Here is a 23,854-nt window from a genome sequence, read left to right as displayed (position 1 = left end):
AGGCCAGGGAGAAAGTGAAAGACACCCGGCGCCCTGGGCGGGCCGGGCAGCGCTAGGACCGGGCGGCTTCCGCCTGCACAACGTGCTTTGCTGGCTGAGCGGCTCCCAGCCCGGCAGAGCCAAGGGGAGCGGGTGTGAGCAGAGTCCCCGGCTCCTGCTCGCCGCCGGAGGGGGAAGCGGAGCAGAGCCGCTTTGACAGACGCGGCCAGTTGCTGACACCCGATCCGCCGGGCCGGGGAGCGCAGCCCAGCCCGGCTGCTTAAAGCGCAGCGGCTGCGGGAAGCGGCTCAGAGCAAGGCGCGCCCGGGGGGGAGCCAGCCCGGACCCGAAGGTAACCGGGGAGGGGGGCGAAGGTGTCCCGGGGCAGGGGCGGCTGGCGGGGCGCTTTGCTCGCTGCGGCTGCAGCTGGGGGAAAGTCCTGCTCAGGGGGGCGGCCAGGGGACCCCAGATCATCCCGCACCGCTGGGAGCAGCCAGGGACGGGGGGAGCCCCGGACCTGCAGCTTCTGCCGGCTTCCCCGCTGCCGAAGAGCGCCCCGGTCTCCCCACGCTCGCCGGCCGGGTCTGCGCGGACACCCCGCTGCCCTCCGGGCGCGCTGGGCAGCTCCGCGCTGATGTCGCGTCTCTGGCCGCGGATCCCTTTTGGGTGAGCTGGGGGACGGGGAGCGGGGTCCCAACTTGCAGCGCAAAGGGCAGGTTTCTCGGCTGCCTGCTCCAGCGGGAACTTTCCGGGGGTTCCTCGCTGCTGGGGACCAGCTCACTTCGCCTCTCGCTGAGACGTAAACAAGCCCCGGGGGTTGTTTTGTGTGTGTGTGTGTGTGTGAGTGAGAGAGATGATGTGCAGCCTGGATATTAATGGGTAACGCCAAACTGCTGCTTGTCCCACGAGCAGAGCTGGCAAGCCGGGTCCTGTAACCTCAGCCAGGCGCAGAAGCGCAGATTTGGGCCCCCTCTTGTCTCCTGGCCCCCTCTGTCTCTGTCAGCTGCACAGCTTCGAGCTGCGGGAAGCGCAGAGAGGGTCAGTTCGCTTGCTTGCGGGACCCCTTGCCTGCTCCAGCCATCTGCTGCAAACGTGCTTGGGTTGCTTTTCTCAAAACCTGGACGTTGATGTGTGTAGAGTTGGTTCTTGCAGAGCCTCCATGCTGGAGCTGCTAAGCGGTGCAATGTGTAATTTGGAGGCATAGACCTTGTCCTGTGTTAAAGCCAAGTGGTAGGATGTGTGAATGGACCTGACTGATTTGATGGGGTTTTGCACCCTGCAGCTTCACAGGGCACCCTCCCTTACTGCCATCCCACCCCACTCCTTCCTAGCCCAGGAGACTTCATCTGCCCTCCTGTCTTCCTCTGGCTGCCCCTGGGGGATTCCAGCCGCAGCCACACCACCTTGCATTGGAGACAATTTGCCTATTTGCACCCTGTCTGCAGCCAAGGAGATCGCTTATGTGTTGTCCGAAGGATGTCAAAAAATACCCACCTAAAGTCCCCTTGAGTGCCTGACCCCCATCAGTCAGCAGGGACCAATCTGAACAAGATCCCTCCAGCAGCTCCCTGGTTCCTGCAGCGGAAGGACTAGCCAGAACCCAGAAGTGGCTCCAATGGCTTCGTTGCCTAGAGCAGTGATATTCAGACCTCAGTGGTTCAGGAGCCAAATTTGCAATCAACGTTCCCCAAAAGAGCCATGGTTCTGTGTATATATTCTTGGTTATTCTGACCAAGTATTATTATTGTATCAAGTACAGTTGGTTAATAACACAGTAAAAGCTTCCTGATTGGCTGATAACTGAGACTGGTTAATAATTAAATCGCACCGTGTTTTAATATCATGTGCTGCAAACTAGAGCTGCAGGAGACACATTAAAGAGCCACTTGCAGCTGTTGTGCCTAGATCCTGGCGATACCCAGACAACCCAGATTTTCCCTGGGATACGTGGCACCCCGGTGCAGGGGTGGAGGCACTGGCAGGCTGGATCGAGGGGAGAAGTTCTCCTTGAGACACCTGTTGGTCTTGCGGGATTCCAACTGTCCCCGTTGCTCATCGTTTCGGATCATCCTCCAGGTCTGCCCATCGTTCAGAGCATGCTCCATTGCCTGACATGTTAAGCAGAAATCTGACTCCAGGCCCTTCTGATACTGAGGCAGGAGCCCCCAGGCTGTGGCGTTGGAACAGTTTGTGTTGTGGGGGTGCTGAGAACCATTGAACCAAACTGTAAACCCTGCAGCTGATGGAAACCACTTCAAGCCAGGGGCTGTGGCAGCAGCCCCAGCATCCCTAGTTCCATGCCCCGTGCCCCTGGGGGGAGTTTGTTTATTCAAACTTCCTGTTTGCTTTTCTAAGATGTAGTTCTGGAAGTGAATGAGGTGCTGGATTGACTAGCCCAGAGCCAGATGCCCTCTGTTCTGACGTGGAGTTGCAGCCCAGGCAGGGGCGATGGGATTGCACTGCCGTGTGCCTCACCCTCCCTTCAGGAGGCCTGCTCTAGGGAGGCGACAGCCTGGTCTCCCTGACTTGTTCAGCGTTGGCTTCTCTGCTGAATGGCAGTGGTGGTGGTGGCTTTTGGATACAGACACTGCTGTGCCCTGGACTCCAGACAATCAAGTCCTGTGACACTGCAGGGATTTCCATCTGTTACCTTTTCCTCTCCCTCCACCTCTGTCACAGCTGCCTTTTTGCCCCTTTATCTTTGCGGAAGTTGAATTTTCCTTGTTTAAAGTACGGCATCTGACCTCAGCAGGTGAGAGCCAATGAGGCTCGCCCTTCTTCCAGGGACTTTGGCTGGGACTTGCAGGGCTGCTCCCTGGCCCCACAGCCGCTTTGCGAGTGGTTGTCCATTTACATATGTATACAGATGAGATCGCCTGCTCTCTGGCCACACTCAGGGCTGAGAAGGACGAGCTGGTGATCCGCACCTGGAGGCACACAGCTGCCACCCGTTGAAATACAGATGCTCTATCTGCTGCACTGACCAACCCACCAGAGCCTCAAAGTTTGCTGCTTCCAAAGCTGTTGTGTCCTGTGTGGCAGTTTCCTGCAGGTTTAGATGGAGTGTGTGCAGCCCATCTTGGCATTGGGAAGGCCTCCTGGAATGCCTGTGGGTCAGGACAGCGGCAATAGGCACTGAGTTGCAGGGGAGGCACTGTTGGCCAGTGAAGTTCAATGGGATTACTGTGGGGTATGTTGTGATAGCTGTCGATTTATTGCGTTAATCGGAAGTGTTAACTCACGTCTGCAGCAGGATGCAATCCCCAGCTTTCACCCACTTATTTGTTTTCCACCAACCCCTCCATATTTTGCAAAGGCAGCAACATTTTCCTCCTGCTTCCCATCTCCTGTTGCCCACGTGCAAAAGGAAGCTAGACGTTCCCCCAAGTGTTCCAGCTGAGTTTGCTGACGACCCCAGAGAGATGTTGCCGGACCACTATATTCCACTGCTTTTCCAAACAGAGCACCAGAGACACCTGTGGCATGTCCCACCAGAAAGCTGGGAACCTACCCAAAGTAGGGAAGCAGGGGGTGAGGCTCCCCCAGACCAAGTTAGGGTTGGCATTTCCTTTGGGTCTGTAGTGCCCTAGGTCACATGGAGTTTTGACATCTGGAGAGGAGGAGGATTTGAGGCCAGAAAAGAGGCTGAAATTTCATACCGAAGCAGAACTGGAAAATACAGATATTGATTTGGTTTGTGGGCAGAAAGTTTCACATAGCTGTAGTTAAGGCAAAAGGTCAGTTGTTTCCTGCCAGAAAATCTCCCTTCATTTCCTCCTTGTCAAACACCCAAAACATTGGAGCGAAAGTTTCCACCCGTGGTTTTAGATGTGGCGTTGATTAACATGGTTTCTTTCCCTGAGTTTGGTGCCCAGGGGGAAGGTTTTCCACTCAGTTCTCTGGTACTTGTGTCACCACTAAACTGCCCAGCCTGCTGGCTTGGGGGAAGCAAAGTGGTCCCACTTGCAAATCTGTTGGAGACCTGAGCCTATCCACCACCAGATCGTCTTCCCCGCTGTGGATTACAAGCTGTGTCATAAGATCACTCAGCCACATTAGGTAACATTCCTGGCATAATAAAGCCAGGCTGCACAAAGGGCAACTCACACCTGTACAGTCATGTTGTTTCCGGAATGGAATCCAGGTGCTCCGCTTGCTTGGCATTGTCTGGGAAGTACTTTTACCATGGAGTTGGTATAAGTGTTGTCAGAACCTCAGGCAAATAATCCAGCCAGCCTCTGCTCTTCCTCCACCTCGCAGCACCCAAGATAATCCGCTGGGAGGAAAACAAGAGCAACTCTTCTCTGAGAGTGTGAGCATCTGGGTACGTTTGGATGGGACTACATTTCATTTCATGAGTCTGTCAGGAGGGTCTCTGGTCTGCTGCAGATGCTGGTCTCAGTAAGCAGCTTGGAGGTGTAAAGCCAAGTTTCAGAAATAGCTTTTGATGCCGTTACCGAGAGACTGAATTTATCTCGTTTCACATGGAAGAACTCTGCCCTGATTTGTTGTGTTGGTCAGAGATGGAGCTTCCTACTTGTCTCCGTATTTCCCACACTCCAGTGGCTGGTAGAGGCACCTTCATTTGTGCATGGATTGCCTGCAACACTGTGCTGTGAGGTGATGGGGTTCTCGGGTGTGGAGAAAAACTTTTCATTGGCAAGGGCTGGCTGCTGCTACGTAGTAGTCTGTGTTTCCTTTACTGTCCCATATTAACAGTGCTTTATCTGGAGTTGGATTCATTCCCTCTCTCCTTGGTTGTTTGGAATCAGATAGTTTGTTCAGTGCAGTGTCATTTCCTGAGCCCTCTTCCGTACCACAGAGCCTTTAGATATCTTGGAGCAGGAACTGTGGAGCTTTGGGACGTCAAAGGCACCCGATGGGGAGCAGGATATTGGTGGAAAACCGAAATCGAATCTTTTTGAAAATCACCTGCCAAATCTTGAGTCTGGGAGTTGATGTTTCCTCTTCCAGCCCATTAACACCATTGGTCTCATCTATTAAACTATTGGCATAGGTCGTCTCAGTGCAGGGGCTTTCCCTTGTGGAGGTAGAGTGCATCCAGCCAAGTTGCTTCCTCTCTTCCCCAGATGTGCTCCATGCTGTTCTGGCTTAGGGGCTCTCCCATGAGCACAGCTGAACTCAGCATATGATACCTTGTGTCTGGGCTTGTTGTGGGACCTTAAAAAACATGGGGTCTTGAGACTTTCCCTTGCTATTTCCAAGGTACCCTTTGGCGTGGCAACCATAGCAGTAATAAGCAGCAAAGCAGCAGAAATGGCTTGGTGTAGAATCCTGGCCCACCCACGTCAATGACCCACCAAACTCCCACTGACTTGAGTGGGGCCGGGGTCTCCCCGTTGTTTGACACCGATATCTGCGTCACTGGGCAGTATGTCAGGATTTGATGCAGGGGTAAGATCACAGTCTCAGGACAAGCTAGGTTCTTGTGCCATCAGTCACCTGAGGGTTTGCAAGTTCCACTTCCCTGTGCAAAATAGCCCTTTGCAACTGGACCCAGCCATTGCTAGGTAAGCTGAGCAGGGAGGAATTCTGTTTTCTCTTTGGCTGGGAAGGGGAGGGTGACCAAAAAAGCCCTTCCTCAGCCTCTTAGGAACAGCCCATGTCCTTGCTGCAAAAAGGTCGACTCTGACAGGTCAGTAAAAAGCTGTTAAGCCCTGAGCTTTGGGGGCATTGCGGGAAGTCATGCCCGTGACATTTGGAAACCTAAGCAGCTGGTTAAGTGACAAGTGCCTATATAACCCAGCAGCCCCCAGCAACTCTGCTGCATTTCACAATCTGTCAGCATTCCCATCACAAACTCCCCTTTCTTGTGATTTCCAATCCAGCAGCCAGCTACAAAGCAACAGACAGACCCTTTGGTGGCAGGTGGGGATTGCTGCTCACAGCTGTGAGGAGACGAGACGTCCTAACCCATCCCCAGAAACCCTATTCCTAGGCCAGAAATGGATGTGGCCCTTTTGTCCCGCAGGTTAAATAACCACAGTCCATGGCTGAGTCGGAGCTATGGAGGGGGGAGGAGAGGCAGGTAAGCAGAAGGCCCCTGCTGGAGCTACACTGGTGATGCTGGCGAGTGCCAGAATGAACGCATCCTGGAGTGCAGCCTTGGGTGTGGAGGGAGGGTTGTATGCCAAAGGGCTGAGTCCTGCAGTGCCACTTGCGATGCCAGGGGGAAGTGCAGCTGCAGCATGTGGGAGCTGGCAGTGTGGGTGTGGCTTTGCTTTGCAGAGGAGTAATTGTGACAGTTAATAATAATTGTATTAGCTCTAATTCCCCTGTGTTGCCGGAGGGCTCATGGTGCTGCTCAGCCCTGCAATAAAAGCCACACAATAGCAATGATTATTAGTTACAATAATTGAAGAAGAACATTTCAAAGGAACTTTTGATGCAAAAGACCTAGAATAGCTGATAGACTAGCTGATAGCTGGCATCACTGGCAACGTGGAGTGATAAATATAAGGACCAGAATGGGCGCTTAGGAAAATATCCCCAGTCGGAGGAAAAAAACGTAAAGTACCTTTGAAAAGTTGGGAAAGGACAAAGTGAGACTGAGCTGGTTGTGGGGAGGGGAGTTCCACAGAGCAGGGTCACCTGCCAACTTCCCCTGCCCTGTGGCACCCTTCCTTAATGGAGGGTGTGTGAGCACAGATGCTCACCAGTCCCGGGCTTCAGGAGAAGCGCTTGGATGTAGCCAGATGCAGTACCCTCATCAGCAGTAATACGTAGGGCTTAAAAGGGCTTTTCTTCTTCAGATCACATGACATGCACCAACCTGTTTGTCCTCCTACACCTGGGAGGCAGAGAATTGCTGCTATTCTCCCTGTTTCACAGGGAGGGAAACTGAGATAGAGAAGATAGATCAACATTCTCAAGCGTGGGTGCGGATTCTGGGCGTGCCCATTTGGAGATGCCTTGGGCCTGCCTTTCATAAGAGCTGGACCCTCCTATCTCCAGTGAGAGTCGATGGGAGATGCAGGTGCTCTGCACCTTTAAAAACCAGGCCCTTGGGGGTCTACAGTCGGATGCTGCAAACTCAAGCCACCCAGAATCAGTGGCCGGTTTTCAAAATTCCTCTGTAAGTGACTTGTTCAAGGCCTCAGCTCTGATGTAAATCAGTGTAGTTAGCTTTGAGGGTCAGAGTTAGACCTCAGGAATTCCTGGCTCCCAGGCCTGTGCTGAGGCCAGTAGAAAACATCTGTCTCTGCGTGTATGTACACTTGTTGTGCCCACACATCTTGGTGATGCTGTGTGTCAGCGTGTGAGCGAGACTGGCCTTTGCAGTGCAGCTGATCCGAGTGGGAACTCACTGGCCAAGAGCAGATTCATCCTCAGAGCTAGAGAGCAAGCCTGAAAGGCCCCCATGGTTGCTATTAAACGACAGTAGCAAGATCAAGAGACTCTGAAATGGCTCTTTTGAGAGCTGTGCTTCTCAGGCAGCCTTGGACAGAAAAGAACTTGGATGGGTTTGGAGTGGTTCAGCATGAAATTCACAAACATCTGGAGCCTGTGGCTTGTTTCTCAGCAGCTCCAGCATTCCACAGCCATATTCCTCCTTTCTCCTTCAGAAATAAACACTGAGAGGGTGACCCTGCTGAAAATGGAGCCCAGACCGCCCTGGCCCCTCTCCAGCCAGTGTCAGCCTCGCTGGCTGGCTGAGGAAACGCTGCTTCCCTCCTCTGTGCTGTTGCCAAAGCAAAGCCAAGGCAAATGTTTGTTGCATTTTTTTTTAAAAAGAGAAGATTTTGACCTCCAATGTCTCTGCTTTAGACAGACTCATCATTTCCAGGAGAAGAGAACCATATGCTCTTTCTTTCTTTTTCTTTCTTTCTTTCTCCAGTCCCTCTCTTTGACATCCCATGAGAGCTTCTTTCCCTCTTGCTGAGCCCACTGTACACAAGCACATTTAAGAAGCCAGCCCCAGGCAGGAGATACCATGGCTGAATCAATTCCACCTGACTTATACCCCACTGCAGCCTCCCCCTCCCCGCCAGCCCCGTAGGAACAAACAGGCCGATCCTAGTCTGGTGCTGTCCGTTTGAGTCAGGGATGCATCCCTGATCCCAGCGCTGATGGATAGGAGCGCCATGTTGGGGCAGTGGAGCTACCAAAAAAAGAGCTGGCTAAATCCTTTGTGGGACTGGGGGAAGGAATTTGCATCCTGTCAAACAGAAGTAGTTAAGCTGGAGAGATGGGTGGGGGGCAGTCATGGCACAGCTGCAGAATGCATGATGGAGCTTGTCAGCATGGAAGTTTTGCTAAAGCCCCACAAAGCTCCCTACCTTTGGAGTTCACAGCTCCCCATAAATCTGCCTCCCGTTGCAAGAGGGAGAGAGAGAGGCCGTGCTTTCATGTGCTAAAATAACACGGTGAGGGCTTGCGTTCCTCCTCCTTTGTAGCTGCCAGAGAGGGGCCAAATGATTCAACCCTTCCCTTGGCAGGGAGAGCGTTTCCGAAGGAACAGAATCAGACGCATCCACTAATTAAGTAATAGCGGAAGGTGGGTGGTTGTGAGTTGTCTGGCAGCCAGCTTGCTTTGGGTTTTGCCCAGTGCAGATTCTGAAAAACCACAAAGGTTTAAAGAAATATCCAGAATAAAGAGGATATGAGGAATGTTGCCTGGGTGCGTGTGAAGACAGGGACCCTGCTTAGGAGATGTACAACGCTTATATATGCAGTCCGCAGAGGGACGCCTTGCCAAAGGCCTGGGAAACTTTGGTTGTACTCTTTGTGGAGAGGAGTGTTGTAAAAAGTGGAAATTCCCCCTAGATTTGCAGTATAGGGAATCGGAGAGGTCTGATATGACAGGGAAAGCGGGAGTGCATTTCTCTCCCGTCCATATAGTAAGATGTGTACTGAACAGGAGCGCTGCGTGGGGTGTGTGTGCGCGCTTTGGACACAGGTTTGTGTGGTGTGGGGTGGGAGTGCAGGAGGATGTGCATTGCGGGTCTTTGCAGGACAAGAGTGTGTGTGGTGTGGGGAGGATGCACGTTGGAGAGGGGTGTCTGTAGGAGATGTGAGTTTGTGTGCACGTGTTTATTCTGAGTTTCCATTAGCCACAGGAAGCAGATTGTTGTATCTGTATAATAGAGTCTAAAGCAGTGGTTCTTAAACTTTTGTACTGGCTACGCTTTTCACATAGCAAGTCTCTGAGTGCGACCCCTCCCACCTTACCAATTAAAAGCACTTTTTTATATATTTAACACCATTATAAATGCTGGAGGCAAAGCGGGGTTTAGGGGGGAGGTGGACAGCTCGCAACCCCCCATGTAAAAACCTCACAACCCTCTGAGGGGTCCCGACCCTCAGTTTGAGAGCCCCTGGTCTAAAGGGAGGAGAGGCTGTGCGTTCTCGCTCGTATCGGACCTAGTTGGAAAATTTCAACTGAAGCAAAATTTTACCCTCAACCACAATTTTCCAAAAATGTTCCTCAATTTCTACCTGCTTTTCGACTGGCTCTGGTGTGCACAGACAGGCGTTCCCTGAGCCTGGTTTTCAGCCAGGGACTTCATGCTGTAGCATCCGGATCCCTCACTCGGAGGCCATACTTGCACAAAGGCAGACAAGTGTCATTCCAGGGGCCCAAGTGCTGATCTGAAGGTCCACTTGCAGGATGTGAACCTATGTCCTCCACTTAGAAAGCCGGCCTACAGGACATCCAATGTACCATATGTAGATGTGGATTGAGATTGGGTCTCCTTGCTTGCTTTGTGAAGTGCTGAGCATGTTCAGGGCCATGTTGAGAGTGGATGCTGTTCATCCCAGGTGTAACTCCATTGGAATCAGTGGAATTGCACCAGGGATGAAGTTGGTCCATTGTGGCCGGGCTAAGGAGAAGACGAACTCACCTCTGTGGAAGAAGTGAGAGGGTCGTGGTAGCCCCTCACACAGGGGCAGCGTTAGCTAGCAGAGGTAATGAATTCTGGCTCATGTCTGCCAACATCAGGCCATATTCTGTTTACTCAGAGGCAAGGCCAGAGGAGAGCAGCCACTCAGCGATGAGTGTGGAATGGACAGAGGGAGATTTTGGATTGCTCTGACACTTCCCCTGTCTCTCCCATTGCTAAAGACTGAAAGGGTTTCTGCTGTGTACGCTGGGCCCTGCGCTGCCCTGGGCAGCCTATTACTGCCTAGAGGGCAGACACAGTTCCCTGAGTTTCCCCATCATTGTTCTGTTGAGAGAAAGAGAAGAGGCCAGGATTTCATCCCCCCATGCGTATAGATCTCAGGGCATCCTCCAGAGCTGAGGCCACCCGTGTGATGCAGTAGGGACTGCCTGTGTGGGGAGTGGGAGAGCAGGGGAGGACTTTAGGAGATGGACGATGCCAGAGCCTGTAACCTGAGCTAGGTAAGGGAGGGGAAAGGTCAACACCTTTGCCCGGGAAGGGGACAAAGGAAGGGAGTGGCAGGAGGGAAGCAGTTGGAGTTTGGGCTTGGGGCTGTGTGGGTGGAATTCAGGGTATCCTAGCTAGGATCCAAGCACCCTGAAAGCCCAGAAGGACTCGGTGGAGGGGTCCTGACTGTGCCTGCAAGCTCTGCTGTAACCTGTGTTCCTGTTGTCCAATAAACCTTCTGTTTTACTGGCTGGCTGAGAGTCACTGTGGGTCCCAGGAAGAGGGGTGCAGGGCCGGACTCCCCCACACTCCGTGACAACTGGTGGCAGCGGCGGGAGATACTGCACCCCGTGGACGGCGCTTCCTGCAGTAAGTGACTGGGGAGCAGTAAAACGAAGGGGTGGTTAACCCCTGGGAGTGTGTGCCCAGTGAGAAGGACTTTGCAGTAACAGGGTCCCCCGGGGGATTGCAGCGAGCGGTCCCAGGGGCGGAGGAGTCTGCAGCTCGACCCTGGCAGAGAGGTGGTGACCTCAAGAAGGGCTGGTGCACTAGGGGTCCCCCTGGAAACCGTGGGGAGCGGCGAGCACCCCGGCCTGTGAGTGGTCAGCAGGAAGATGTATGCCAAGCGGCGCAAGTGTGACCTGGTGGAGCTGTGCAAGCAGAGGGGGCTGCACCCAGGGAGGCTCAGCAAGGACCAGCTGATTGCCCAGCTGGAGCAGGGAGACCGCATGAATGAACGGAGCCCTGTCTCTGAGGGAAGCAGCCGGGCAGATGCAGCGCAGGCACCAGTGTCTGTTCCCGCTGGGAGTGGTCAGCCGGCGGACGAGGGCTTCCCGAGACCCCCCCTTCCTAGGCGTAGAGGAAGGGCGGGGAGGAGCCCAGTGTATACCGAGGGCACCGTGACACCCCCGGCCAGCAGGGGATCCGCCCGGCGAAGCCCACCCCCCAGCAGGGGATCCTCCCGGCAACGCTCGGCATCCGTGGAGCGGATGCGGCTGGAATATGAAAGGGAGCTGAGACGGGAGGAGCTCAAGTTAAAGAGGCGAGAGCTGGAGGAGAAGGCGAAACAGCGTGAACATGAGGAGAACCAGCGTAAACATGAGGAGAACCAGCGTAAACATGAGGAGAACCAGCGTAAACATGAGGAGAACCAGCGCCAGCGTGAGTGGGAGGAGAAGGAGAAACAGCGTAAACATGAGCTGGACCTGGCCCGGCTGAGGAGCAGTGAGGCTCCAGCTGCGGTGAGTGAGGGGGGACCCAAGCCTACAAAGAGCTTTGATAAGCACTTGCTGCCCCGGCGTAAGGAGGGGGAGGACATAGATACCTTCCTGACGGCCTTTGAGAATGCCTGCGAGCTGCACAGGGTTGACCCTGCAGACAGGATTGCAGTTCTCACCCCCTTACTGGACTCCACAGCCGTGGAGGTGTACAGCCGACTGAAAGGGGCGGAGGCAGGGGACTATGAACTGTTCAAACAGGCCCTGCTCCGCGAGTTTGGGCTGACTCCTGAGATGTACCGGAAAAAGTTCCGGAGCCAGCGTAAAACCCGTGAGGTCACATACCTACAACTGGTCAACCGGGCGCAGGGGTATGCCCGCAAGTGGACAGCTGGGGCCCAAACTAAAGAGGACCTGCTTGACCTATTCATACTGGAGCACCTGTACGAGCAGTGCCCGTCCGACCTGAGGCTGTGGTTGATGGACCAGAAGCCGGAGAACCCGCAGCATGCAGGCCAGCTGGCCGACCAATTTGTGGACAGTCGGGCAGGGGATGGCAGGGAGGAGTCTCGAAGGAGCAGGCCTGCCTCAACGCAGAGAGAGAGTCAACATGGGACCTCCCAAAGGGGGCCTATGGAGAACCCCCCCAAAAGGGGAACATCCAGCGGCAGGTCCCTCCGACCCACTCAAGGGGACCCACGAGATATGGGCTGCTATCGCTGTGGCCAACGAGGTCACATACGGGCCCAGTGCCCCAAGCTCAGGGACAGACCAAGCAGACCCAACCCGCAGAGGGTGGACTGGGTAAAAACCCAATCGGAGGAGGGGCTACATTCCCAGGAAAGGGGGGTTGGCAACATACCACCTATGGATGCTCCCGGTTCCGGGTTTTTGGTTTACCGGGTGGGCGCGGGGCTGCCCCTCCGGAAAGAGTGCATTGTTTCCCTGGAAGTGGATGGGAGGAAGGTCACTGGGTACTGGGACACGGGCGCAGAGGTGACGCTGGCCCGGCCCGAGGTGGTGGCCTCAGATCGGATGGTGCCCGACACCTACCTGACCCTGATGGGCGTGGGCGGGACCCCATTCAAGGTACCCGTGGCAAGGGTACACCTGAAATGGGGGGCCAAGGAGGGCCCCAAAGATGTGGGGGTACACCAATATTTGCCCACTGACGTGTTAATGGGAGGGGACCTTGAGGACTGGCCTAGTAACACCCAGAGTGCCCTGGTCGTGACTCGTAGTCAGAGTCGGCAAATGGCACTGCACCCCGAAAACGGGGAAGGTACTCGACCTGAGGTGCAGGACCCTAACTCAGGGAGCGGGGAACGCCCAGGGGCACGGTGCAGAGAGGCTGCGGCCTCAGACCCAGCCAGCAAGAGAGAGCCGGTCCCCATTCCTGTCCCAGCTGCTGAGTTCCAGGCCGAGTTGCAGAAAGATCCCTCCTTGCGGAAGCACAGGGACCGGGCTGACCTTAGTGCGGTACAGACCATGAGGAGAGGTTGCAAGGAGAGGTTCCTGTGGGAGAAGGGGTTCCTGTACCGAGAATGGGCTCCCCCAGGGGAAGTAGAGTCATGGGGGATCAGGAGGCAGCTGGTGGTTCCCCAGAAGTTCCGTCACAAGCTGTTGTACCTGGCCCATGACATCCCTCTCGCAGGGCACCAGGGAATCCGGCGCACCAGGCAGAGGCTGCTACAGAACTTTTACTGGCCTGGGGTCTTTACCCATGTCCGACAGTACTGCCAATCCTGTGACCCCTGCCAGAGGGTGGGGAAGGCCCGGGACAAGGGGAAAGCGGCTTTGAGGCCTTTACCCATCATAGAAGAACCTTTCCAGAAGGTGGCCATGGACATAGTGGGACCTCTCAGCAAGATGACCCGGTCAGGGAAGAAATACATCCTGGTGGTGGTGGATTTTGCCACTCGCTACCCCGAGGCGGTGGCCTTGTCCTCTATCGAAGCAGACACAGTGGCAGATGCGCTGCTGACAATTTTCAGCCGGGTGGGGTTCCCCAAGGAGGTCTTAACGGACATGGGGTCCAACTTCATGTCGGCCCTGCTCCGGTCCTTATGGCAGAAATGTGGGGTCCAGCACAACTGGGCCTCAGCGTATCACCCCCAGTCCAACGGGCTGGTAGAAAGGTTCAACGGGACGCTGAAGATGATGCTAAAAACATTTATGAACCAGCATCCGCAAGATTGGGACAAGTACTTACCTCACCTGCTGTTTGCGTACAGGGAGGTACCCCAGGAATCTACCGGGTTTTCACCTTTCGAACTGTTGTATGGAAGGCGGGTGAGGGGGCCCCTAGACCTGATGAGGGACGAATGGGAGGGGAAGGCCTCTCCCGAGGGAGAGTCAGTGGTGGAGTATGTCCTGACCTTCCGGGAAAGACTGGCCGAGCTCATGGGCCTGGCCAGGGAGAATCTGGCCCGAGCCCAGAGGAGGCAGAAGGTCTGGTATGACCGCACGGCACGAGCCCGTGCCTTCGCCACCGGGGATCAGGTGATGGTTCTCATCCCTGTGAGGAGAAACAAACTCCAGGCCGCCTGGGAAGGGCCCTTCAAGGTTATCAAGCAACTGAATGAGGTAAACTATGTGGTGGAGCTGTCAAACCGGGCACATCACCGTCGGGTGTACCATGTGAACATGATGAAACCATACTATGACAGGGGGAATGTGGTGTTGGCTGTGTGTGGACATTGGGAGGGGCAGGGAGATGACCCCTTAGTGGATCTATTCCCTGGGACAAAAGCTGGTTCCCCCCTGGAGGCGATTCCCCTCTCTGAGCAACTGACCCCGGGCCAGCACGCTGAGATCAGAGGGGTGCTGCATCTGTACCGACAGCTGTTTTCCAACCAGCCTGGACGCACTAATTTGACTGTCCACCGGGTGGAGACGGGGTCACACCCCCCTATAAGATGCTCCCCTTTTCGGGTCACTGGTAAAACTGCCCAGGATCTTGAAAGAGAGGTCAGGGACATGCTGGCTTTGGGGGTGATCCAGCCGTCTTCCAGCCCTTGGGCCTCGCCAGTAGTGCTGGTTCCCAAGAAGGATGGGTCAATCCGGTTCTGTGTGGACTATCGAAAGCTCAATGCCATCACCGTATCTGATGCCTACCCTATGCCCAGGCCTGACGAGCTCCTAGACAAGCTGGGAGGTGCACGGTACCTCACCACTATGGATCTTACCAAAGGCTACTGGCAAGTGCCGCTGGACGCAGATGCCAGGCTGAAATCGGCCTTTATCACCCCTCTGGGGCTCTATGAGTTTTTGACCCTGCCCTTCGGCCTCAAGGGAGCGCCGGCCACCTTCCAGCGCCTGGTGGATCAGCTACTGAGGGGGATGGAGAGTTTTGCCGTGGCGTATATTGACGACATCTGCGTCTTCAGCCAGACCTGGGAGGACCACGTGTCCCAGGTTAAACAAGTCCTGGACCGACTCCGGAAGGCTGGGTTAACAGTAAAGGCTGAGAAGTGCAAGGTGGGGATGGCTGAAGTATCTTACCTGGGCCATCGGGTGGGGAGCGGCTGCCTGAAGCCGGAACCAGCCAAGGTGGAGGTGATCAGAGACTGGCCTGCTCCCCAAACCAAAAAGCAGGTCCAGGCCTTTATTGGGATGGCGGGGTACTATCGAAGGTTCGTGCCCCACTTCAGTACCATAGCCGGCCCCATCACTGAACTGTGCAAAAAGGGGAAGCCAGACAAGGTGATCTGGACTGAGCAGTGCCAGGAGGCTTTCCGGGCGCTGAAGGAGGCTCTGGTTAGCGACCCAGTTCTGGCAAACCCAGATTTTGACAAACCCTTTATGGTGTTCACCGATGCCTCAGACACGGGACTGGGGGCGGTGTTAATGCAGGAGGATGAAAAGGGGGAGAGACACCCTATCGTGTACCTGAGTAAGAAGCTGCTACCCCGGGAACAAAGCTACGCGGCCATCGAGAAGGAATGCCTGGCCATGGTGTGGGCCCTTAAGAAGCTAGAGCCATATCTCTTTGGGCGACACTTCACCGTGTACACCGACCACTCTCCCCTGACCTGGCTGCACCAGATGAAAGGAGCCAACGCCAAGCTCCTGAGGTGGAGCCTGCTCCTGCAGGACTATGACATGGACGTGGTCCATGTGAAGGGAAGTGCCAACCTGACAGCGGATGCGTTGTCCCGGAGAGGGGACCCTGAACTTCCCCAGGTCACTGGGCAGAGTGACCCCGCTCAGTTCAGTCTCGAAGGGGGGAGAGATGTGATGCAGTAGGGACTGCCTGTGTGGGGAGTGGGAGAGCAGGGGAGGACTTTAGGAGATGGACGATGCCAGAGCCTGTAACCTGAGCTAGGTAAGGGAGGGGAAAGGTCAACACCTTTGCCCGGGAAGGGGACAAAGGAAGGGAGTGGCAGGAGGGAAGCAGTTGGAGTTTGGGCTTGGGGCTGTGTGGGTGGAATTCAGGGTATCCTAGCTAGGATCCAAGCACCCTGAAAGCCCAGAAGGACTCGGTGGAGGGGTCCTGACTGTGCCTGCAAGCTCTGCTGTAACCTGTGTTCCTGTTGTCCAATAAACCTTCTGTTTTACTGGCTGGCTGAGAGTCACTGTGGGTCCCAGGAAGAGGGGTGCAGGGCCGGACTCCCCCACACTCCGTGACAACCCGCATGGAAAGAGCCTTGCTGGCCGCTTGTTGCTGGCTCTGTGCAGCTCCGTGACTGCATGGCCCTTGCACTCAAAGAGCGTCGTGGTGGGGGAACCCTGCCCAACTCCCCGCAGACTTCATCCACAGCAACCGGCACCGCTTTGCAGGTGCGACCAGGGAGATTGGCTGGTGCCCCTCACCCTGAATTGCCTCCCATTTTGAGGCACAGGATCCCTTTGATAGCATACTGCAGGGAGGACATGTCCCATTCATCGCTGTCCCTGGCCCTGCGCAGCTCCCCTGGCATGGGTTCCTGCTTTGAAGAATAATTGGGAAGGAATAGCAGGGGGACTGTGGCAGAGTTGGTGGGACAGGAGGGAGAGGGAGAGAGAGAGAGAGAGAGAGAGAGAGTGTGTGTGTGTGTGTGTGTGCGCTTGCATGCAGTGGGTGCGTCCCCAACAAATGTGCACTATATTCTAGAGCATTGGATCATTCAGACAGATGCTGTACACATAAAAGCACATGTGTGCAGACACACACATGAGAGTGCGCACACGTGCCCCCCTGATTGCTTTTAGATGCATGCTGTCTGTTGGCAGCTATAGAGAGTCCTCTATGTCTCAATGCTCGTGCAGTGAATCTTCCCCTAGTGATTTCCTGTTTGCCATGACATGGCGAGGGCTCTGGGAACGATCCTCCTGCCAGAGCTAGACAGTTTTTGCTAAGGTGTGACTGACACCAGAGACAAACCCGCAGAACTGCAAACAGACACATACGCACTCCAGCCTTGGGGGTGTCACCTCTTCCTTTGGTTTGGTTTGCGTTGCTATGGGGGCGGAGGGGTGAGAGTCCACCCTTCCTCCTGCTGCATTATACCTCCCCATCTGTGGAGGGCCCACATCACAGCTGGGCCAAAGTCACTGCTGGAGTCAACCTGAGGCACCCCTATGGTGGGTGCTGAATAAATACTCCCATTAATAATTCTGAGAACTGAGTGGAGCCCTGTCAACCTTGCAGGAGCCGAGCGGGTCTGGGTGGATGGGACTGCCCCAGTCCCAGTCTCTCTACAGCCCGAGCGTGCATTGCTGAGGCCAGGTCTCTGCAGCAGTAGGCATCTGCCAGCATAGCCCTCGTGCTTGTCTGGCCTTCTCTGCTGGGTCCGGCCTTGGGTCGACCGCTCAGCTGCAGATTCAGGCGGTCCTGCTCCCTGCTGTCCCCATGCCAGTGGCAGCAACATATGGTTTCATGCCACCCACCCACACGGGATATGAAGAATATCGTGGTTGTGCCCCACACCACCTGCTCAGTCACCAATCAGGGGGTCTCCTTCCCTTGGGCTCTGACTGATTCTCAGGTACCATGCGGTGCAGGGTCCCTGGGGCCATGCTCCGGCTGCTCCCTGGATCTGTTCCCCTGCCCAGAGCTCTCAGCCCACTGTGTCCCTTCGGCTTCCCAGGCGACCTTGCTGCAGGATTCCCTTCCAGCTCTCTGCCCAGCTCCTGTTGCTCATCCTGCTCCCATTCGAGGCTTCTGGGGCAGGGCTGACTTTCACAGCACTGCAGTTGGTTTGTGGAGTGGGAATTCACATGTTCCCCATGGGGCTTCACTCCTCCCTGGGTTAAATGCTTCCTCCTGGCCAGAGGCTGCGCGTGCTTGGGCATGGGAGACCCAGGCTTGGACTCATGCCCAGTGACCACGTTGGAGGGCCCCACGGTGTTTTGCAAAGAGGAGCACACTCGTCTCAGCTACGGACTGCCACCTCCGGCCCCATCCAGCTGCACACACTGCGCGATGAGAACTGGGAGAATTCTGCGCTCATGGAATCGCTGACCTCACAGGAACTGTCTACAATGGCTTTGGAAAGCAGCCATGCAAGGAGTCAGACAGACATCCTGAGGCAGGGAGTTCCCCAGACAGCGCCCTGCCCTGTCCTGAATGTGGTGGTGGAGAACAAGGAGAAGCTGGCAGAACTAATTTGCCTTAATAGGATATAAGCCAAAGACAGATGACTAAAGGCTTTACGCTGTGTGTTGGTGATAAGGCCTAGAAGTGTGTTCACCAGCAGGCTGGTAAGCGGTAACAGGCCCCAGGATCAGGGCCCCACAGTGCTGGGTGCAGGACACGCAGAGAGGAGGCGTATCTGATTCCTTACTCAAGGAATAGTACCTTATGCCTCTTGGAGTCCCACTGATTTCAGTCTCCTGGGCTGCTCATGGAGCCCTGAATTAAGACAAGATGCAGCAGGGGTTATAACAGAAAATAGGACGGACCAAGGCAGGAGGGCTGAGCGCTAGGAGTGTGTGTTAACCGAGGCAGAGCCCAGTGCAATGCCATCATTTCGAGGCTTTGTTTATTTCAGAGAGACGGTATATAAATAATACAAGAATAAGCTCAATCTCTCTCGCGTGCCGCTCCCAGCGGGGAGGTGTCAGCCGTTCCCGTGCCCCTAGCTTGGCTTCATTGTGCCGGGACTGCTGAACGCAGCAGGGGGTTGAACAACTCCTGCTAGGAAACGAGGCCTCAGCCGGCCTGTCTGAGTCAGGGGAGTCTCCACAAGCCAGTTCACGCTGCGTCGAGGGGCAAGTTTGTGTGGGGTGAAAAGGAAATTCTCAGCTCAGAGCAGAGTTTCCTGCTGGAGCTCTCTGTCTTCTTACCTTGAGCTCTCTGAAAGGGTTGGATTAGTAATGCAGCCCTTCCTTCGCTGGTAGGCTTACGGTCTGAACCATTGCTTAAAATAGCCTGGAAGGGTCCCAACCAGCACAGACGGCAAGAAAATGAAAAACACGTTCAATGACTGGGAGTTAACTTCAGACATGATCAGAGAAGCTGGACTCAGTGTCAGCAACAGCCCAGATCATCCCTGCCGGCGCCATGCATGGAGTTCCCTTTTACACACACACACCCTCCCTCCCTTATACTTCTCCTCCAGGCACACATACATGCACACAGAACTCTCTCACGCTTCTACACACTCACACACATACAGGCATGGAACTCCCTTACACGCCTACACCTACACTTTCTCTGTCTTTCCCTTCCTTACACTCCTACATGCACACACAGAACTCCCTTTCACTCTTGCACACATACGCACACACACACACACGCACACACATTCTCTATAGGTCAAAATCTGCTCATCTATGATAGTAAGTTGCTGCTGATTTATGGCTAGATTGTCCCCAGGCCCGAACAACGGTGCCGTGAATTAAAGGGGAGCGAGGGTTCCCCTTATTCCCTGCTGGCCCAAGGAACAGCTGCTTCCCCTGTGGCTCTGGCTGCAGAGGGGAGAGCAGGGCTGCTCACCTAACACTCTCCAATTTGGGCACATGGGCAGAGAGAGAGCAGGGGGTGGGAGGAGCCTTGACTCTCCCCCACCCCCAATTTGCTGGTGTCCATAGCTATCTGGGTGCCCAGTACAGGGGTAGGGTGTCGCTGAAAGGGGTGAAGTAACACAGAGGAGGGTTGTGTCTCTCCTGAGGTCCCTCCTGGGGGGCACAGCCACACACCACCCCTTCCTCAGGGCTGAGCCAGAAGGGTCAGTCTAGCCCCTATGACACAGGCTCTCACTTATCCAGGGGGCACAGATTGGAAGGGGAGAGCCAAAGGAAATCCCCTCATTTCCGCCCCCCCCATGCACTGCCCCCTGCATCACCAGCTTTTACACTCATTTTCAGACCCCTCCCTTTAGTTATAATGGGGCAACATGGCCACCTGCCTGGGGGCTATGGCGTGCTGGGAGCACGATTTAGGGCTGATAACCAAGCACGGGCACTAGGCTACCAAGCACATGCCTGGAGTAGCCCAGCTGAGTGGCTTAAGTAGCAGAGCATGGGCTTTGGCACTGACAGTTGCCCGTTATGTGCACCCCCTAAAGCATGGCCAGACACCTGTCCCTTGGGGCTGCTGGTCTCTTGCAAAGGATGAGAGAGGGGGAGACTTTTAGCCCTTTGCATTTGAGATTTCTGAGCTGCCTCAAAGTACCAGCCCTGCTCTCTCTGAGCCTGAAGCACTCAAGTGTGCCCTGAGCTTTAAATACGTAGCATCGACTTAAGCACGTGCACAAGTGCTTCCCGGAACTGGGGGTGCTGGGTTGGTAGCAGCATGTGATGCATGCGCCCACTCCCTCCTTTAGCCAGCACTGCTGGGCGGTTACCATGGATTCCTCAGAATAACCTCTGAGGAGAGATCAGAGCTCGTCCTGCAGCTTTTGGGAGTTGTGGAGCTTTCGTTCAAGGCTGCATTTGTCAACCTTCATCTGCCTCCAGATCAAACAGAGATGCCATGGGGCTCCTGGCAGGGACTGGCTCGTGGCTCTGTCCTGACATGCTTATGGTGAACCCCTCTGCTTCGTGTGACACACTGTGTCACTCCTGAAATCACTCCAATGTGATCGGAAATGCTCCTTTCCCTGCTAGAGGCAGACGCTGAGGGCTGGGAATAAACCACCAGTGCATGGGCAGAGTGGTAGTTGGATGCCTCCCCAAACAGGGATCTTGCAACGCTGAGTGAGTGCTGGCTGCTCTTATAATATCTAGGGAGATTGGAGACTGGGGAGCCGGCGGGTGGGGATACACCTGCCTTTCACCTTTGGAGATCTCAGCTGCAATCCTGAGCTAGGCCACAAAGCAGAATTGCCTAGTCCCTCATTCACGGCGCTCCAGGCACAGCATAGAATCCTAGTCCAGCCCGGCTATTATTATTGTTGAACGTTTGTATTGCGGTAGCTTGAGACCCCACTGTGCCAGGTACTGTACAAACATATAGGAGAGAATGGCCCTAGCCCCGAAGAGCTTGCTGCCCTTTCGGCATGGTGGCCCAGGACTGGAACTGCAGGTGGTGTACTGTTGGTAGGATTACCATGTTGGCAGAGCTTGGGGGCAGAGCAGGGCTAGCAGGAGTGGCAGGTGGTCAGGACTGAGGTGCACTGGCAGCGGGACCGACCAAGGAGAGGTGAACAGGTGCAAACAGCACCGACAGAGCCAACAGCCATTGAACATGCAACGTCACTCCAGCCCCTCTTGTCCTTTGTGCTGCCCCAGCTCTGCCATTTGCTCCCTGAGTGCGTCCGGGAGATCCATGAGGTCAAGGGAGCTGCCAGGCTGCGAGGGGAGAGAGAGAGTCTCCTTGTTTTCTCAGTAGTGCTGCCCCATGCCAGGTCCCACAGCCTGTAGGGAATTCCCTTCCTGTCCCCTCAGCTGGAGCTTGGTGGCCACCCGTGGTTGCAAGCGGGCTAATATAAGGGTGATACATTGGTGGGGACCCAGCCTCGGTCTGCAGGACTTACTTCCCTCTGGATGTTACAGCAATGATCTGTAATTTCCCGAGAATACAGGAATGGTCAGGCTGGGGCAGACCCATTGTATGATGCCTTCCAGCAGTGGGCAGTGATGGGAGGAAGGCAGTTGTTAGGGTTGGGAAGATTCCTGCACCCTGCAGGCGATCAGCTTCTTACCCATGGAAACAGGGGAGGTGCTTGCCCTGCTCAGCCTGGCGGGCAGTCTGATCGATTCTCCTCTGCTCCAGCCTGCCCCACCCAAATAGGCCCATTCCTGCCACTCCTCCTTCAGCATCCCTCGCTGGGCGACGAGGGAGTGGTGTCTTTTCTGAGACCAGCACCCCTCTGCTGCTGAATTTCTCAGATTGATGTGGGTAGGGAGGCAGGGTGGAACCTGTGACCGTTCCCTGTGCTGGAAGCCTCAGATACCAAGCAAAAAAAACCCCAGCTGTTGGTCTGGCCCATCCCTTAGTCATATGGATTGGAGTTTGTGGTCGCTGGTGCCTCTCCAGCTGGTTACCCTGTCTGATGGGGAGAGGGAGCGGGAGCAGAACCAGCACAGGGGAGTGAAGCCCAGCTGTCAGCTGGCATTAGCACTGCCTCTCAGACACCCACTGACCCTGGTTTCCAGGCTGGGGGTGGTTACCAGGCAAGCTGATATCAGAGACAGGTTCTCAGCTCCTCCTGCTGCTGTCTGGCAGTTGCCTCCTGCAGGGAGATAGGAGGGTTCCAGGTTCACTGGGCCAGGCCCACATGGGTGCCATGTATGCCCTAGCAAGGCAGGAACTTGTGCCCACATGCGTGTAAGCGCTGGTCATGTTGGGGGCGGGCACTGTTCCCTCACATGGCTGAGATGGGCCCAAAGCAGCTCTGAGATCAAACGCCCTCAAGCTTCGGAGAAGGGCAGCTCCCACTCTGAACTTCATGGGCTGGGCCCATCTGTCTTTTTCAACCCCCAGGGTGGTGGTAGGTGCCTTCGGAAGCAGCCACATCCCTTCCTGGCCCTCCTTCCCATTCCTCCTTCCATCTCCTTCCCTCCATTAGCCTCTTTTCCTCCCTCTGTTTCCATTCTGCTGTCTCTCCTGTTGCCATCCACCCGGCCCATTCTGGGATCTCTGCGCTAGACACCCCTGACGCTGCTGCCCCATCCCCTCGGATTCCCCCTGTAAGGAGGGAGGAGGCAGGAGCTCCACGCCTGCGATGAGAAGCCAGTGGCTACACAGAGGTTGACTCAGCTTCTTTTCTGAGCCTTTGGGATCTGTGCTGGGATCGGAACAGTACGAGCTGCTGCCATGGTCACGTGATCGTGTACAGTTGCAGCAGTTCCTCACATGGTTTCCCTGACAAGGATGGTAGTCGGTAGCATATTTTGGCTGAAGAAATTCCCTCTCCATGGGAACTGTGCTAGGACCTTGCTAGCAATAGCCGGGTAAAACCCTAATTGTGGCCAGCATGATTTTGATCCCAGTGTGGGATGGGACTCCGAGCTGGGAACAGTCTTTGGCCAGCCAGATGCTCTGTGGCGTCCAGCCCGCTATCCAGATTAGGAATGTCATCCATTCTGCTGTAAACTTTTTATGACTGGGCTTTGTTTCTGATGTTTCCTCTAATCAGCCTGGTTAAATTGTGGGAGATTCAGAACACTCCTTCCTAGGAAATTGCTCACCCAGAGAAAATGCATTCCATGTCATTCCACATCCTTTTGGACTTCGCTAACTACTTTTGTTCTGACCCATATCCAGCCTTTTGTCCAACATTTGAAGAGCCCAGAGGCCCATGAATGGATTTTCGGTGGGTTAAGAGTCACGCAGTTGGCATGTCTTCAGCACTTTCATGGAATGCTCAGTGGGTGCCATTCTAGGAAGCCGGTGGGTTAATTAGATTGAACCACTGCTTGAGGCTGCATCTAACGGGCCAAAACATACACAGCTTTCCTGTCGGATGCTGCCATCTTGTGTTGCCTTGAAACCAAACCAAACGTTGCATCGACAGGGTTCGTCAGCGGCCCTAGGGGTTACCTGCGGGTGATGCTGTGACATTTCCAGCTAAAGTAGGGTTTCTTTTCCTAACTTTATACCTGCTGCATGCATTGTGGTTTGCCGCTGCTTGGACAATAAAAGAGCGAGGGTAGTCTGAGGAAGTTCAGAGCTGGCCAACTTCCTGCTCTGAGCATGTTTGTTCAGGGTGGTTGAAACCAAATGAACTGCAACCTGAAACCTTTTGAAGTCTTTCAATAAATTCCTTTCCAATACAGTCACTGCAACCATAAAGAAAAGCTCGACACACACACTAGAAGGAAGACTGGGACCCAATCGCCCAGTGGTTGTCTTTGTTGCTTTTCAAAATCGCTGTTCTGTTGCAAGGAGCGAAGGAATTGGGACTTTTCTGTTGTCTCAAAGGCAATGCATGGCCT

The 23,854-nt window shown here is 54.9% G+C and overlaps 1 protein-coding gene across 1 annotated transcript in view; it reads left to right on the top strand.

Annotated features, from left to right (window-relative positions):
- Positions 1-216: 216 nt before the first annotated feature.
- SYNPO (synaptopodin) overlaps positions 217-23,854 on the top strand; it is a gene marked incomplete at its 5' end in the record, with an annotated part of 40,995 nt that continues 17,357 nt past the window's right edge. Inside the window, one exon of the mRNA XM_050961926.1 lies at positions 217-331. Within this exon, the coding sequence (XP_050817883.1) occupies positions 217-331 (115 nt within the window). The remainder of the gene's footprint in view (positions 332-23,854) is intronic.

This window comes from Gopherus flavomarginatus, chromosome 7, assembly GCF_025201925.1.
Source record: "Gopherus flavomarginatus isolate rGopFla2 chromosome 7, rGopFla2.mat.asm, whole genome shotgun sequence".
NCBI lineage: Eukaryota > Metazoa > Chordata > Testudines > Testudinidae > Gopherus > Gopherus flavomarginatus.
This window is presented reverse-complemented; position numbering and strand designations above follow the sequence as displayed.